Source organism: Maylandia zebra, linkage group LG1 (genome assembly GCF_041146795.1).
Source record: "Maylandia zebra isolate NMK-2024a linkage group LG1, Mzebra_GT3a, whole genome shotgun sequence".
In the NCBI taxonomy this organism is placed as follows: domain Eukaryota; kingdom Metazoa; phylum Chordata; class Actinopteri; order Cichliformes; family Cichlidae; genus Maylandia; species Maylandia zebra.
Window position 1 is genome coordinate 39,452,516 of NC_135167.1, and position 18,567 is coordinate 39,471,082.

At 42.5% G+C, this 18,567-nt stretch overlaps 1 protein-coding gene across 4 annotated transcripts in view; it reads right to left on the reverse strand.

Moving 5' to 3' along the window:
- Positions 1-18,567, reverse strand: part of LOC101470214 (gamma-aminobutyric acid type B receptor subunit 1) — a 129,277-nt gene that overhangs the window by 37,581 nt on the left and 73,129 nt on the right. For all 4 annotated transcript variants that reach the window (XM_076886117.1, XM_076886118.1, XM_076886120.1 and 1 more), the window contains 6 exons: positions 18,058-18,159; positions 17,702-17,767; positions 17,333-17,524; positions 11,613-11,858; positions 8,140-8,203; positions 7,284-7,361 (listed from right to left, as the gene is read on the reverse strand). In XM_076886117.1, coding sequence (XP_076742232.1) covers positions 7,284-7,361; positions 8,140-8,203; positions 11,613-11,858; positions 17,333-17,524; positions 17,702-17,767; positions 18,058-18,159 — 748 coding nt within the window. The remainder of the gene's footprint in view (positions 1-7,283; positions 7,362-8,139; positions 8,204-11,612; positions 11,859-17,332; positions 17,525-17,701; positions 17,768-18,057; positions 18,160-18,567) is intronic.

Sequence of the window (18,567 nt, forward strand, 5' to 3'; positions counted from 1 at the left end):
TCGTCAAACACATTTCATTGCAATGTTGACCCTGGGCTAACTTGCATATGACAAATAAAACTGAAAACTGAAACACACATCCATCTCAAACACATTAAGCAATGAAATAAATCAAAGATAGAATCTGTTTTGTTAGAATTTTACCTTCAAGATATAAAAATCATAATTGTGCAAAAGGGGCTACAGGGCCACTGCATAATGTTAGCTTATAACCAGATGTTGGTGTTGTTCAGCTGGATTTTGTCAGCTGTCCAGAGTTGGGGGGTCGCTAGAATATTAGGAATAAATAAGCGTGTTTTTCCATGTTAGAAACCTGACTTTACTTTTGAGGTTTGGGGTGAGGAGGAACAGGATGATGTGACATGAAGAGGATAAAACACGGGTGTAATACTTCATATGTTGAGTCTGAAGGTGCAGGGATGATTTAAATGTCCCTATTTATGCGCTCCTATTTACTTTTAATGGATTAATTATGAGTTTATGAGAACGCATCAGTTTGCTGGAAGACAATTATACACTAATCTATGTATATTTATGAGTAGAATATCTGCTTTTTACTCTATTAAATAACCACAAAAAATGACTGACTGCACATTTAAGATTAAATGACTGTTTTCTGAGCCTTTCATCAGCCTCCTAAAACCTGCAGCGCGACATTCATTCACACCAACTTCAACACAAGAAAGCAGGCTTCTCTTTTCTTTCTGGATCCAGCGATATCTGCCATGTGCAGCCAACTGAAACACACTGACTGTTTGAAAACGTGCCTTGGTATCCTAATTTAATCAAAGTCTCTCTCCTCCTTATGACAGTGATTTCTGCCCTTTGGAACAACTAGTAACGCTTTTAATTTCTGACACGGTTGAACAGCATGCTGTGAAACACACAGCCACGAACCACCGATTTGTGCTTGAATGTGTGTTTCAGTAATTACCATACTGTAAAGTAATGTACTGAGCAAGAAGACAACTTTGTTAATTAAGAGTTGAAGCTTTAGGGTTTTATCGAGTGGACCAACGACCAAATTATTCATGCTTGTGTAGCTTTAAACCAGAAGAATTCCTCTGTGAGGAGAGTTCAAAGAGGGGCAGATGGACAGGGAGCCTCGTTTTACACTCGACAGCCTCTGACTATCTGTCTGCCTAAATCCGAGACTGCCTGCAGATGTGTGTTAGCGTGTGTGTGTGAGGATGCTTATGCGAATTTAAGTCTAATTATTCACATGCATGCAGATCGATAGAGTAAGTATGAGAGAACATAGTGAAGAGGCTGCGTACGAGTGCCAGGGTGCATTTAGGCACACACAGAGAGAGAAAAACAGAGGGAGACGGTGTGTGTGTTCATGTCAGAGAGGAAACAGGGCGGGAGTGTCAGCGCTGCATGAAGCTGATGTGTCAGATGTCAGAGGGAAGTGTCAGAGTGTCGTCCCCTTGGGGGTCGCAGAGTGTCAGAGAGCCAGTCATGCTGTGTTTAGATGCTTGTCACTGCAGTCACATAGCCAGCTCGTGTCTGGTGACATCTGACAGTAGAATGACAATATAAGACAGTGTGCCAAGTTAAATTAAAGAGGTATGGCAGGAAAACCAGAGGAAATAAAGGGTTTTGTTTTTTTAAGTAGTTAGAAATCAATCTACTCAGTCGGCCATGGAGATAATAAGGTGGCCTCAAGCCAGCCCGGACACATAATCTTTCACCTCACTTAGACATGCCCGAGTCACCTCTACACTACAAAGTGCCAAGGAGGAACCACAGCAGGATGCTTAAGCCAACGAATCTGGCTCCTTTTAATGGAGGAGTGTCTTCATTAAACGACTGAGCTTCTCACTCTAAACAAGCTTCTATAGGAAGCTCATTTCCTCAGCTTGTACCTGCTTCTTTTTTTCATTGGTCACTACACACAGCTCGTGGCCGTGGGTGAGGGTAGGAGTGTAAATCGATCACAAAATCAAAAGTTTAACGTTCAGGTTCAGCTCTCTCTTTAACACAATTGATCAGTCGGCCCGCAGAGATCTGATCTCAATACCAGCCCACATAAGCTGATTACACAGCTGATACCCGTCTACACATCCAACAGGCTAATTTCACATAAGGTCTACAGCTGCTGTGAGTCTACAAGCTCCTCTTAATCACCGTCACATCTGATGTTACTGATGCCTCCTCTGCTCTGCGCTGATGTCTTGCTGCTGCTCTCGCAGACATTTAGTCAAACATAATTTACAGCAGATGGAAACAAACATCTTATTTTGACTATAGTGGTCCTGACTGATTTGTACATCAATCAAACTGTGTGCTTGAGTGAGATTAAAGGATGAGGAGAAACTGGGACATTAGGGATCTTCATTCAGGATACCTGCAGTCCATCCATATTCCTCAATTAATCTTCATGTGATCACACAAGTTCAGCTAAATTTATGTGTAGACTTCTGATTAAGATCTCCACTGGCAAAATTACTCTCCACATGGATCAAATCCAGCAGGACCAGCAGTCTATTCATGTGGTAAAGTAAAAACTGAATAGAAATTTGTATCTTCAACACAAACAAAATGCAACACTGTTAAATAAGAAATCCCCTCCAAAACAGCGTGACTCACAAAGCCACAACAGACACATTAAAGGGAAATTTAAAATAAACGGGATCACTGATGCTTCTGTTCATATGTACCCAATATCGGATGATGACCTTTAAGCAACTCCTAGCAACAGATTTGATGGTGGTGACAAAAATTCTGCACAAAAGCACTGAAGAGCCTAAAGTCTGTTGAAACAGTGCAACATTTAGTCCTTAACAGATAAACAGTTTAGTAGTTTGAAAGGAAAAACATCATCTGTTCTCATAATCAAGTAAAAATGTTAAACATGTACTTTACATCTTGAATGCACAGATTTGCAGTGCAACATGAAACAGTATACTTGTTGAATAATGAATCATTCAAGTCAGTAAATAATCTGCAAATGAATTAATCTGCCATCGTTGCTTCTTTAAAAAGAAGCATCACCAATTTATACGAGTCAAGAGAACATGGATGTGAAAAATTCAGAAATATTTTCTCTCTGTCCGTGTTTCCTAAAGGCACAATCTGATAAAGCGCACAGTTTCTGTCCAATTTTGTCATTTGAAACCAAACATACATCACCAATGCTGTACATGTTACACTCACTATGTGTGAAGTGCAGCTGTGTTTTTGTGATATATGGAAGTATGACACGTGCCATACGCTGCCAGCTTCGCTGCCGGCTTGTTGAAGTTTCACAAAGAGAGAATATTACAGTAGTTACATCATCTTTGCACTTCCTTTGTTTTAAATTTTTATTTTTGGTTTGCAAGGCTCAGAATGCTTTAGCAACTCTACATTCACCCAGCTGCTTTTCCCTCGACACCTCAACACACCTTCACATATTTCTGTTATAGACAGTAAATATCCAACACACTTTATAATTAAAATACTCCTCCCATGATGACTGTGGGGTTGGGAGACTCTAGAATGACCTTGCTAAAAACTGAAGACCACAAGCTTGAAAACAAAAAAGATCTGGCAGGGGTGTAAGAAAGAACTGAGCTTACTGCAGCTCCTATAGCTATAATTATAATATTTTTTTTGAAGTGGAACTGTTGTAATTTCCCACATAATCTCTGAGGTGAAAAGCTAACACTTCAGATTGATGCTCCGTTTCACACACTTTTTCTACGTTTGGCTCTGTATGATGTCACTGAGAGCATATATCCCTAATACGGTCACCTCGCAGAAGCTTGTTTCAGATTTCAGTGCATGATCCTTATTCATCTCCAGTATGAGATGAGTAAGGATTGCGATGAATTAGTGCTGCAGTAGATTCTAAGTAAAGCCATAGGCCTGAAAATGACCATAAAAGGTCAACTTTAAATATGGAATATTTAAAATTCCAGAATGTGGAAAGCCATGTACGTGTCTGAATGAATGTACAGTCGTAGTAATTACAGCTCTGAGTAGGTGCACGGCGTATATGTGTCAACTGTCCATTCAGTCAGCGTGTTTGCAGCATCTAAGCCCTCCTCCGTCCTTGATCAGGGAATCAGGACGGGAAGTTGCCATGGAGACCCAGCTCTGTAACAGTTGCCACAGCGATCAGAACAAGAGCTGAGCTAAAAAGTGGTTGTTAGGGCGACCGTGCAGAGAGTGAGAAAGCGACGCGAGGAGGGGCGTGGTAAACACAAAGGAAAACAAGCGCAGGGGTTAAGTTAAAAACCGCGCTGTTTACTCCACCCTGTCAGTACATCAAGCACGCCCTTCCCCCATCCCCTCCACCCCAGCTGTCAAGAAGAAAACTTCCCCGAACTGAGTCAGCTCCAGAAAGCAGGAAATTACTCATTTCCTCTCAACAAGTAGATGTCAGCTGGATGTGTCTTTATTTGGTAAACAGAAAGAAGAAGCTCATTTAAAAAAGCAAACAAAACTCACCTCTGACACTCTGGACAACATGTCAGTTTCACATCAGCGGCTTCTAACTAGACTGACATCAAGCCTGTCACGTTGCAACAAGCCAAACTAAAGAGCTGGAAGCCGGCCTGATGGAAAAACATGTCGCCTACAAGCAAACAGGTCACCTGTCCCTGGATGCTGATACTGACCTGGAAACTTTACCTCTTCTGGGTTCAGTTAAGCCCTGGCAACAGATCATTTCCTTAAAAGCCTAAAAAAAGGCGTCCCTCTGTGGGCTGCCTTGGCGTGCAGGATTGATTAGTGGCACACTCTGTCCAGGCACAAGTATGTCACCTCCTCAGGGAGAGACGGGCCAGTAAACATCCAGAGTACTCGTCTTGGTGTCTGAGGCAAATCATCGCTAATAGGTTTTCACAGTAAACTCAAGTATGGGCAGCAGGAGTTAAAGCACAGGTTCGGGCTTTTTGGCTTGAGTTCGAGCTTCTTTATGCAGAAGAAAGATGAAAAAAAAAAAAAAAAAAAAAAACTTGGTTGGTTAGCGAGGCAAGCTAAGCTAAGCTCAGGCAAAGAGATGAACAACTGAGCTGCGATGCACAGTGTATGGAGGCCATTGCAGCACTGTGAAGCCCCTCGCACCGGACTGCAGCAATTAACTTTAAAAAAATCCATCCTCCCTCTTTTATCGCCTAAAACTCTTCCACCTCCAGGGATTACACGAGCTTGGAGCTCTGAGTGTCAGCAAGGACAAAATGTTGAAATAAGGCCCGGAGGACCGTCGCTACAGCATCCCATAAATTAAACCGTCAAACTGAACTATATGTACATCAAACTGGAAAAGTGCATATTTTCACAGTTTTAGTTTTCAGTAACTCGGTCCAATTCAGCACTAAGGTGGCACCCTTTAATTCTTCATCAGAAAAATATTAATCACAAAAATTATTAAGTGGAGAGACTGCTGTGCAACTTCCACAGCATTTTCTTGTTAATATTGTGTAGACCTCCACTGCTACTCTGCTCACACACAAAAGCTCCAATGCATGTGCTAATCTTGTTTAGGTCCTCCTTATGTTATAAAAAAAAAAAACCTGACCCAAAGGGGCACTCACATGGGACGCCTGTGGTTTCTGATACCAGGAAAATGGCGGCAGTGCCTTTGGGGTTTATGGGTAGCAAGGTTGTTTTGGGATGCTTAATCGGATTTGGGGAGTTTGGAAGCTAGGTCAACACCTTGGGATCTGTGATGTGATCTTTGAGCCTTTTCAAGCTGTTTTTGTGGGGTGGTGTGGCGTGGCACACTGTCACGCTGCGGGGAGGATAATGCCACCGCAGGGTCTGCAAAAATCTTTAGATTTATTATATTTCTAAATGAAAAACCCCACGAGTGCCTGAAGTTTTCCTAGGAGAACATTGCACTGGAACAAGAAAATCAAGTTTATTCCCTCTTACTGTCAGAGGTTGTATTGTTGTGGTTTACTGGATTAGCATTGCTCTTTAAAGCAGAATGTGTACATGTTATTATTCTACAACTGCATATGTTTGAGTGCACAGTGCATGCATTACTGTAAAAGTTTCTATATACAAGAAAATTTATTGCACAATTTGGTTGTGTGTGTGTGTTTTTTTTTTTTTAAATGGGCCACATTTGGTTGCCTCATGCCAAACAGAGCCTTAACTTATTAGACAGATATGAGGTGTGTTCTGAAAACTGGCCCACATAATATAATAACATCTCCTGCAATGCATGCCAAGGCCACTTCATTACTTCTGGGCCGCGTTCAGTCCACACAGTACTTGTTGGTGCTTTTACTGATCCATAAGTGCCAAAAGGGCCAGAATGTGTCCGCTATCTGGGACACATTGATACATTTATATCAGCTTTAAAACAAACTTTGAAAACTTCCAAAACTTCCAGAGAGAAAACTCTGCTAACATACACACACACACAGGCTACACTTATTTTTATAGTCATTGACATTTACACATCATTTCTGCTGTGCATTGAGAAAAATCGTCCATGAGTTTGCTTAACCCTTTCCACCCTGAAGGTCTCTGTTACTGGACCAGGCAATTACAACCTGCTGACAGTTTTTTGGAGGTTTCTGAGCGCAGTGCACACGCTGTCAAGGCCACCTGCAACTAACATTATTAAAATGGGTTGTTGTAGTCCCATCTCTGACTGATGGTGGTTTATTTATTCTCTCATTTACAGTTTTGATTAGGCGAGAATAAGAAATGTCAACTTGCAGGTCTCAGCAGATCAGCTTACCATGGTTTGCTGTGGAGTCATCACTGGTTTAATTTGGGGTGTTTTATAACTTGTAAATTTAAAAGCGCTTCGACTGAAGGGTTTAAAATCAGAGAACAGATGCCCCTGTTACTCCAAAACTTGGATTAAAACTGAATTTTTTTCAGGCATGTATTTAATTCAGTGACAAATATCATACATCAATAGCAGTAACTGTGAAAAGCCACTTTGGTTTACTTTTAATGGTGCCAGTTTGCCAGCATGGAAACAAATATAGGTTAAGAAAAACAGGCTAACTCACAGTAGGATGCCGGCCTGTTTGATTACAGTGCATGTGCTGCGCCAACACTTTTAACACATGTTGGACAGTGAGTGCGCAGCCGGCTAATTTGAGGGCGAGCGTCAGAATCCAAATAACTAGCTTCATCTAAACAAGTGGTTACAAAAAAATCCACCGTGATTATACATCATTTAGACAGTAAAGGAGGCTAAATTAAGCCACGCAGCGGAGGTCTGAAGTCAAAGCACAAACATGTAACCCGGCTGACTCACGGCATGACACAGGACACAAATACAGACACAGGAAGCTGAGCGATCGGTGCCGTAAAATCCATCTTACCTATCCAAACATCATTGCCAAACCAGGAGAGGTTCCCTTGAGAGCTGTCATAGTAACCAATCTTCTTATAACTGCCTCCTACATGTTTGAGAAGCAGAGACAAGAAAGCAAGAAAGGTATGAAGTTTAATTAGCATTGCTTCTGTAATTAATTTGCTCCTCGAGAGAGCTGATAAACATTGATATTTATACCGCTGCCGTTTAGGCAGTGCAATATGTGAATACAGAAAGAAAAGGCACATAATGAATACGCAAAAGAATCGACGGATGAAAAGGTGGACAAACAAAGAAGCACCAAGGGGAGTGGAAGGAGAAAAGAAAGAGAGGGAAAAAAAGGCGCTTATGTGGCAGTCTTGACCAGGAATACTGATGAGGTCCCACAGTGATTCAGGGATTCGAGTCAGGTCGTCTCATTGTGGATGTCAAATTACCCCGACACCACAACAGGAAATATGAGACCGAATGCGAGGGGAAAGGGGCAGGATTATAAATTCTCATCCGTTAGGACGCCAAAGAGAACAGAGGTAGAAAATAATCCTCAACCTTATCCCATGCAGGGAAACTCATTAAGTCACTGGTGACAAATAGGATGCCATTTCCAGAAACAGCTTAAAACGAAGGCTGGTGCCCAATTAGAGTGAAGCTTCGAGTCAACACCGCACTGCACCCAGCTCGTTCACATGTGCAGTTAAAGGGCCCCTTAAACTGAGCCTTTTCTCCGGACTGCGCTGAAAGCAGCAATCAATGCATCATTGAATAAATTGAGCAATGATTTTCTTCAATGAGTGACATTTATTATTCAGTCCAGATTCTGCAACTATAATTGAACGTGGGAGGACAGCGTAGAAGCGCTTTACCTTGCAGTTGCTCGATAAGAGTCATTGCCATCCTGGATCCCTGGGCGTCAAACACCACCTGGCCCTGAGACACATTCAAAAAGCAGAAACTTGACATTATTGCAAATAAAAAGCCTCATTTTTAACTACATAATTCTGGATTTCAGGGAATATTACTTGTTATTATTCTTTTTTTTGCCAATGGTTGCTGAGATTAACACCACTCCTGCAGCTCACAGACCGGAGATGAAGAAAAATGGGCAAGAAATGCAAACAGCTTTTAAACCAGGCAACCGGTAAAGTTCAGTTCAGCGCCGCTGCAGACAAATAATGATTGCTATATCTTCACGTAGTAATGTACAGTACATTTAGCGCTATATGATGTAGAGCGGAACAGCATACAGAAGAGCTCAGCCATCAATGACAACAGATCGATTTAGTGAGACACTGCATCAAAGGAGGAGCGGCGGGGGGTGGGTGCAGATATGATATATATTCTTCATATAATCTGTTTCTTGAACTTGTGTTGAGACAGAAATGGTGGCCTGCATATCTTTCAGGGTAGTTAGAAGTAATAGTTGAAGCAGAGCTGCAGGTGTTTTTGACCATAACGCCCGTCTCTCAAGGGCAACTGCCAGACTGTCGGATGTCTGTGGCGGCAACAAAGGGCCCAGACAGCAATGTGCTTGTGCATCTTTCTATTAGCTTGGCTCAAAATAAACCAAACTGTGTAACTAAAAAAGGCACAAGACATAACAAGAGCTCTGTAGCACAAATGAATTTAGAAGAAGTAAGTAAGCATGATCTCTGCAAGCTAAAGACAGCCAACATCTGTCAAATTCCAGGTTTCAGACTAAGTTCAAAGGCGACTCTCCTTAGTGGTTTGTCTGCTAGCACAGAACGGTTGATCTGATATCCTCGTGTTGGTGTTGTTCCCAGATCATCATACTAAATGTTGTTCCAGGATCAACATTGCAAGTGACCAATCAGAATGTTGTGACGTCATACTTTTGCGACTTCGGGAAAAAGCGGCGTAAAACAAAAAACTGTTCTAAAGCTGCGTGAAACCGCCTCTGTCCGCCGATCAACGGACCCTGACCCTAACCGTAACCCTTTAATAAACAGTAAGCAGAATTGATATTGTCCTTGCAACATTGGAATTTCATAAATGCACGAATGGCTTGGCGCGCAAAAGAATAACGTCACAACAATGTGATTGGTCACTTGCAATGTTGAACCTGGAACAACATTTTCATGATGGTCTGGGAACAACACCAACACGAGGATATCAGATCATCCAGCACAGAGCTGCCCACATGAGCACGTGATTGTCTCTCAAAACAGACCCTCACAGCTTCTCTGTGATCATGCACCATACATATTTACATGTTTCCCTAGCCCGTTGTGCTATGTATCCATCCAGACTGTTTTTGTGCGAGTTGTCCAGTTTTGAGGCATTGGCTCTCTCTCCCTCTCAGATATAATGGAGTAAATTGCGCTCGCCTTGGTGTTCAAAACATCAAAAAATACAATTTAACTGAGCAGCAATGTCTCTTTCCAGAAGTCATACCCATCTACAAAAACATCCACAAACTTTAAAGCAATTTCAATTTATGCAATTGTAGGAACCAAAGTAATCACTATGCAGAAGGATGCATGCAACTACGTGTTCTTAGATGCTCATGCTTCTGACTGTTTAATAGGATGTTTTCCAGCAGAATGACAGACAGCAGAAAGATTGTGCGGTGATAGTTGTGGGCATCTCACACCAAATCAATCTAGAGGATTAAACTGAACTACACGGCAGAGCAAAAATATGTAAATGACATTTCGGGGTGAACTGTCCCTTCCAATCAGTGCCCAGTGTTAACTGGAACACAGCATGGAAGGTGTCCATTTTTGTGGGGTGCACAATGTGCTGGCAGACGTCTCCAAGATGCAAAGTGGAAAAATCACAATATTCAAATTCATTTTTAATGCTCAGTGATTGGAAACTCGTTGGGCATCTGGTGGAGCAGCTGCACTGGACTGCAATAGATTATACCCAATGACACGAGACTGTGCATGGCTTTTATTTTATCCCCACTTCCATACTTTTATAACTGGTTTTTATTATTATTATTATTATTATGATTATTATTATTATTCAGTGTCATTTCTTCAGTGACATAAAATGCCTTTTGACAAAGTTAATGTAAAATAATTTGATGTATCCTGTAAATTCATATATCTGTTGTTTTTATAACAGGAACCACACAGCTGCAAAGTGCTTCACAGTTTGGATAAAAAAAAAACAAACAAACACAAATTAAAGAAGTAAATTAGAGAAATCTACATATCCCACAGTCAAACATACGCTCTTTTATAAGCAATAAGCAAAAGTAACTGGTGAGTGATTCAGGAAATAAGCTGTAAAAATGAGTTTTCAGCAGCTGATGGGCAGAGGGAGGCTGTTCCAATTTTAGGAGCTACTGCCTCAAAAGCGCGGTCACCTTTCAAAGAAGAGCGTGGAACAGTTGATCAGAGAGGTCGATCGCTGGAATGAGTTCTCAGCAGACTTGCTCTGTATGTGAGCCTGGCCGTGTAGAGGCCACATGTCATTTTAAGATTTTTAAATGAATTCTGAATTTCAGGTGATGTGCAAATGCTGGCTAGTTTTTGTTAGCAGCTGAAGCTGGCTCAGGACTGAGCGGTGCAAAACGTGAGGGACGATAATCAGAAGAAAATGCCAAAAACGTGAAGTTACTGTCATGATACGTTGTGTGGCAGGCAGGAGAAGGACCCAATAGCAAAACTCACAGACACGAGGATGAACTCAAAATCACAGCTTTAATGCTGGAATGGCAGAACATAGGAAATACAAAACTAAACTGGGAAAAGTAAACTAACATACGCAGAGAGACACAGGGAGATCCACACAACATGAGGGAGAACGCGACGCCGAACAGAGGAAGACGCAGACAGAAATACACAGAGGGTTAACGAGGAAAGTGGGAACACACGGGGAACACAGGTGACACAGATAACCATAACGAGACAGGGCGGGGTGGACTGAACATGACATGTAGAGGCAGAGGTTCCGACAGGAGGAGAGAGAGCACGGGGAAAACACCGACATAACGGGCTGGGGAAACATGAAACAACCACAAGGGGAGACGAGGGCTCATCAATACATAGAGGGCACACAGAGGGGAAGAGCCATGAAGGGAAAACACTTAGGGAACAACACAACAGGGCAACTCAGAAAACATGGCCTAAATAAGGAACAAAATACAAAAATGCATGAAAACTAAGAATACTGGGCCCACATGGCCCAGGACCATGACAGTTACTGGTGAATGTATGAAAGTTATTGCTGTGTTTCTAGTCAAAAAAGGGGTATTTACTTATATATTATTTGATTTTGCATAGTTTGAACCATCCGTCCATTCGCTTATCCTTCTCAGGGTCGCGGGGGGCGCTGGAGCCTATCCCAGCTGTCATAGGGCACTTACCGAGACGCCTTCAAAGGAGCTCGTGTTGAGGGCCCTGTAAATCTCGGACGTGATGTCGTGGTTGTTATAGTTGAAATCCTCCAGACGTCGGCCCTTAGCCTTCAGCGGTGCCACAGTCTTATTAAGGGCTAGTGCCAGCGCCCACACTGCATCGTAGGCTAGAGGGGCCTCCTGAAACCCGCCGGTCTCCTCGGGGTTCTTCCCTCCCAGACGAGACATCAAGGCGGCGAGAAACTCCTGTGATGTCTGAGAAAAAGAAGACAGAGAGGACATCAAAGAGCCAAGAAATGCAACACTGCAAAGAAGGTTTACATTGACTCATTTTTTATTTGTGTTGCTAGATATTCACATAACTAAAGCAAAAAACTTGAAGAGCCAACAAATGAATCGACCCTCAGATCTTTGGAAGTCATTTCTGGTATTCACTATAATGTGTGTATTTGATTTAGGATTTATTTTTACTCTCCTGTAGTAAACACTTGTTCCTACTTCAAATAAACCGAGGAAAAAAGTGAGCGGCTTCAGAGTCAGAAACCGTCTCTCTGCGACAAGCTGAACTTGGTGGAGATTGGAGTGTTAAAAATAAATTTGGTTCAGAATAAATAAATACTGCTTCTACCATGATGAAATAAAAAAGCTCCTTCTATGTGCAGCCAACCTGAACTGATATCTGTCTGCCAAAATATATGCTAACAAGAGGAAGGGTGCATAGCAAATAGCAGCATGTCAGGAGTGGGCCCCACTTTAATGGTGGAGTTATGCTTTAGGATCACACAGGATTAGCATCTGTGCTAACCATAGGGCCTCTTGTGCTGGCTAGAGGGTACTTGGGCGAGCCAGAGGGGCTTTTGAGGGGCAGTAGAGCTGGGCATAGGGGCACTTGGACCCTTTCAATACCCCTCATGTGGACAGGACCCTAAATAATTGATCTTTTACTTTTCTAAACAGAATAGCCTTCTGGCATTCAGAGCTGTGTCGGCTAAGCTAACCGCTATGTGTTTCTAAAGACTTATGAAACACAGAACTCCCTGAAAAACATGTTTGGATTTATCAAACAAGATTTTACTTGTGTTTTCCCTATTTATGCAAATGTATGCCCATCTAAGCTTATCATGTGCTAGTCTGGTGATTTAGCCTCCAGGGTACCTGAGTAGACAGAATATGCAGATATTAATTCCAAGATTTCATGGTCCAAGTATTGACCATTTACAAATCACATAAATAAAATAAAATAAAAAAACTAATAAAAAGCTCATAGAAAGCTTCTGGTACCAAAAATCACTTCCTTTGCAGTGATAGACAACCCATCAGGAGCTCCAGCACCTTTTCCCGGAAGCCTGGGAATCATTAAACTTGATCAGTCGTTAAAAATAATACGCAGGAATGAGTGGATGTGAGAAGAAAAAGAAAGGTGGCAGGTGGGAAATGTACAAGAAAAAAAGTACAAAAATCTGGTTGAGGTGGGAACCAGCTGTCCCCTCCTGCTCAGGAGGGGAGGAGTCACAGAGAAACTCAGAGCTCGCTGAAGAAACCAGGCAAGCCGATGAGGTTCACAGAGTCAGTTACCATGGTAACCGACTTAAAGTTTAACTTAGCTCTCTTTCTGGAACAGAAACCCCGGAGCTTCATCTCAGGGTTAAAAAACTGAATCTTCATGAAACCTGCTCTCTGGAACAGAGCCCTTAACGAAGGATCAAAAATAAAGCGACTTCAAAAGAAACTAAATTCCACCCGACTCCACGTAATTAAGCAACTGCAACTCGGAAGAGATTCATAGTGGGAAAGTAACATTTTTATTTATTGAAAGTTATTGTACAAAGAAAAAAGAAAATCTCCATCCTCATATTCATTTACGTGCCCTGTTAGTCGTCTCATCTAACCTTTGGTGAGGAAGCTGATCGTTAACTGTATCACACATATCTGTCACATCTCTTTCTTTGGTTGCGGTTGATCCCCAGGCATCTTTATTGGTTTGCTACACTCTTACAGTAATCTTAAGACAGGCCAACTTTTTCCTTTTCTCACAAGCATTTGAGTTTAGAACTCATTTTGTGATTAAACACCAATCAAAATTATCTCCCGCTGAAAGCCTGGATACACGCGCAATGGGAAATTATTGCTACCATTCATCATTGTGTCTCTGTGGATTCTTTGAGGCCAATTAGGCCTACACACACTCCAATTCACTTATGTCAAATTCATCTAATTGAAATTCCACCTTGGCATTTGGCATTTAAATCTGCCACTGCCTTCTGAAAACTAGCTGACAATGTGCTTTGCAGACCCTGCAGTATTGGCATAGTAGTTTAATCTGAGTGCTCTATCTAAGAGTGCTATGCCAATTTCAAACTTAGAAATTGAATTTGAATAGACGGACAGGGAGCAGGAGTTCTGGCTGTAATTCTTATCGCCCGTTGAGCAGCACTCGTCAACAGCTAAAGCAGCAGGTAGTGGCAGGTGCTGTATGAATATAAACAACAGCTGCTGATGAAGTGCAAGGGAAGGAGGAAGGGATGGAGGGGAGGGTGGTGGTGAGAAAAGGCAGGACGAGGAAATGGTAAAGGAGAGATGGGTAAACAAGAAGAATGACGGGATGATCCACGACAGACCGGCAGAGTCGGAGAAGGTCGAAGAAAAAAGGGAAAAGGGAGAGAAGAAGAGACGGCGTAAGAGGATTAGAGCAGGTAAACAGAGGAGAGCGACTGCACCTGAGAAGCTAAATGAGCGTCGGACAAAAATGAGAAAAAGCGAGCTGCTGATAATTTAAATGCATAAACTCCCAGGCATTCTCAGCAGTTTAGCAAACACATTATCGATTCAGGTCATGCAAAGTTCACTGAAGCTATGACTTTATTGTTCTTAACATGCCAGCCGTTCCTGAAATAACTCGTGCCTCACGAGGATCCAGATATATAAGAGCTGAAACCTGGCAACAGTGAATGAATGACGGCTCAGAATACACATCAACAGGACAGGAGGAAGTCATCACAGCTGTTTATTTACAAGCGATCGCCTGAAGCTGCGGTGCGAGCAAATTAAATTACATTTAAAGCAATTAAAAAAAGAGCCAAAAATGCTTTAATCGCTTTAATTTCATTAATAAAATACTTTTTGTAATTACTCTCTGCATATTTTAACTAAAACGTGAATGTTTTCAGATGAGTGCAGCTGCTGTTTTCACTTCCAATATTTCTTCTAATCTTTCCCGTTTTTCCTCAGGAAGCTTCGCCTTTTCCCGGGCCACCTCTTAATGACTTTCCTGGTTGACTCACAGCAGCATTACAGGAAAATGACATTACGTCACACTAAGTCCTGGCCATAGACCAACTTCAGTTAACATTGCTTAAACACCATGCCCAGGATTTTTGGACATTAAGTCACGCTGGTTGTGTTCAAATTGTGTTGACAGGTGTGAACTATATTTAAACAGAGGAAGTGCCTTTAAAGAGCACTAAGTGCATCTCCAGGTAAAGATTTCAGGTGTGGTTCGATTTGATTATATTATGCATACACTGTTAATTCAAGGAAAGAGACAGACTCCAATTAGTAGAACAGAGCACAAACCGACTGATATCAGTACCACTTGTTTGGTCCTTTTCATTTTTTTAAAAGTCTTTTTCTCCATTGAGTTTTATTGACACAGTGATGGAGGGAAGGAACGGCTCCCTTTTAACAGGAAGAGACCTCCAGGCTCAGCGAGGAGCAGCCATCTGCTGCGACTGGTGGTGGTGGGGTGACGGGAAGAGAAGAGAGAAAAGAGGAGCATACAGAGACCACAAACAACTAGCAGCTCTTTTAGGCTGTTTTCTATATATATTTTTTATAAAAATGAGACGTTAACAGCATTTCAAAATTATAAAATGCAATGCTGTAGGCCAGCAGAGGGAACATTTAGGCCAGCAAGAACAACTGTGGTGATATAGTTGTAATGATGGCATTTGTGACCCAGCGATTTCCAGTAGAGTCAGTTTGGAAATACTTTGGGAACAGGGCAACCTTAAACTGTGACCAATGAACAGAGAAGTGGGCAACGCGTCATGCACTGCGAGTTTCTGATGATTGTTTGTCACAATGGCAAAAAGACTTTCATTATTGCGTGCCGTTCAAAGCAGAACTTGTTGGGGCTTTGACTGCCCATTTATCTCGCACCATGTAGGTATGTGGACCTCACTCACAAATGTAAAGTCAGGTGAAAGATGTGGTTATGTGCAAACTGGGGACGTCACAAAATGATATGAAGGTATTGAACTGAGGAAAAAAAGAAGGAAAAATGAATGTGCCTGGACTTTTTTAGGGCGCTTCACATCAGGCGCACATCTGTACTGTACACGTGAGTTAACCCTCCCACATGCGCTGTTTGCCGTGGCCGTGTACACTTACATCATTATCCCCACTTTAATACACAGTCTGCAACAAATCCTCCAGCTACAGCTCCTCCAGCTAACTTTAAGATGAAATATTACTTGATGTTAGCGGTGGTTTTGTTTTAGAGCCCAGACAAAAAGAACATTCTGCACACCCGTCTGTCTTAAAACCTCAGCTGTCGTGCCAGGAAGCAGATGCGAGTGTCGAGATCTGTCTGCACGCACAGATTTCCGAGGAGACGGGCGTGGCATGAGTGAAGTGACGCTCCCTCGTGTTATGTTTTCAACAGTTCTACATTCCCCGATTTTTGGTACAGCTGGTTTTGACACCTGGTGCGTACTGCACCCATCTGATCTGGACCACGTCTCGCAAAGGAGCAGAGCATCCTGAATCTGCCTTATGAGTGTAGGAAAGGAAAAGAGATTAAAAATAAAAATCTTTCCTTTTCTATTACATTTTTATGCAGGTTTGCCAACTCTCACAGTTCTGGCACTTTTGACTTCACTCTTGCACTGCCCAAACAAACATGCCAAATAATATTAAGCCTCAAAGCGCCCTTCCAGCTTCCAGCTGTTTGACTTCATTAAATACCTGCACGTTTCCAAAGCATCGGAGTTGTGCAGATTTACACACATTTGTGCGCACGGCACAACAGCGCTAACTTCATTAAATATTCATAACTATGAATTAGGCCTTTTCCCAACACAGACAGGATTTGTGAGGACCTTACGCTTAATCACAATCTACTTTTCTGGAACTCATGCAGGTGAGTTGTCACACAGTTAGAGTTAAGGTTTTACAATTCAATAATCTGTTACAGCAACTGCACCAAGGTCATGTCCCGAACTCCATCAGAGCTGTCGGGAGCCGTCTCCTGACAGCTGTTACTATCTATAGCTGAATCGCTGCTATATCTGGCATTTGCCACAAACCACAAAGCTGGAAAATTGGCTGGAAATTTATCAAGTTTCAATACTTTAAATATGAATATTGAAACATTTCAAAGAAGTTGGTGGCAGCCAAGAAGTATAAATCTGTGTTTTTGCTAATCAACAAAAGCACAGGCGAGGCTGATGGGAATGTCATCAGTTTGTAGACATGAACCAAAGCATTGTATGTGTTACCGGATCCCCAAAGTGCTGGACAAAGAACAGGTGAGCTCTATTTAATGTCATTATAAGCTCATTAAACACCATCGTTCAATCAAATTGCCTTAATTACTTTGAATTGCGATGTTTTCTCTGTAATCCAGTTACCAACACTCATTATTTGTCGATCAAGCTACACATGTTTTCCCTGATTAATACAACTAATCTCTTTAATGCATTAAATAGAGGAGCGATTTGCATTCCCACCATGTTGGAGACTCCACGGACAGTTTCAGGATTCAGCATGACGATCTCAGTGGTCACGTGACCCTCCACGGCCTCAGTCATGTTCTCGACTGTGCAGTTGATGGCCGGGTCTTTGATCTTAAACCAGTTGTCTGCGTACCAGCCTATCAGGAACCACACATGCTTCTTCCCGTAGAGCTTCTCCTTGAACACCTGCAGCACAGAAGGATGAAGAGAAAGATAAATTATTCCCAGTTGAGCGTGTTGTATCGCTGCCAAACAAGGATGTTCATTCAGACATTCAAAGAGCCCATTACAGAGCTCAATTTCTTCTAATAGCCAGTCAGGTTGGGCGTTCTGGGATCAATTGAGCAGGGAAAAGGTACCAACCTCACAAAACACCTTCCGTGCTTCGGTCTCATAAAAGAGCCCCACGATGATCCGAGCATCCTGGCGCTGCATCAAATCATAACAAAACATTGCTTAGTTACATCAGCAGCAACAATAGAACTTCAGTAGTGCAGTCTGATGTGGCAGCACAATGTGCCAAAGTCTTGCCGCTTCACAGGATGGCACATGCTGCTGTTCGGGAGCTGCTAATTAGCATGGCGCATTAATTTCCTCTATCAAATCGCCTCTATGCTAATGGCATCGTGTGCAGCTGTGAGCCAGAGGAGAAAGGAGAGGGGGAGAGGAGGGGGGGAGCGAGACGACCAGCAGCTGAGGTGAATTTTTAATCAAAGCACCTTGAGGTTCTTGACAGCGACAGCCGGGTCGGTGAGGAAACTCTGGCGAACGCTGATCTCGATGCCTGCCTCCTTCACCCTCTGCTCCAGATCATCCAGAGTCTGCCACATGAAAGGGAAGGACAGACGAAGACAGACAGGGAGGGGGGAGGAAGAGGAGGTTAGAGAGGCGGCCAAACAGAGAGATGAAGAGAGAAGGCAGGTTGAGATTACACAGAAAGACAAAAGAAATGCAGCTAAGTCCAGAGGGGGGGAAATAAATAAATCTGAAGTGTACATGAGAAACACCAAGAGAGGGATGGAGACTGTGGGCATGTATGATAAATAACAACAAGACAGCATGGGAGAGAATAGATTTTTTGACAAAGACATGACTGGAAAGAAGAAGAATGCGAGAAGCGGGAGGAAAGGAAGAGCGAGCAGAATCATTAACCTCCATTACAGGAACCAACCCAAGTGACGCTGGTATCGATCGCTATGGCTAGGAGAGTGTCCTGCCAGATCAATATT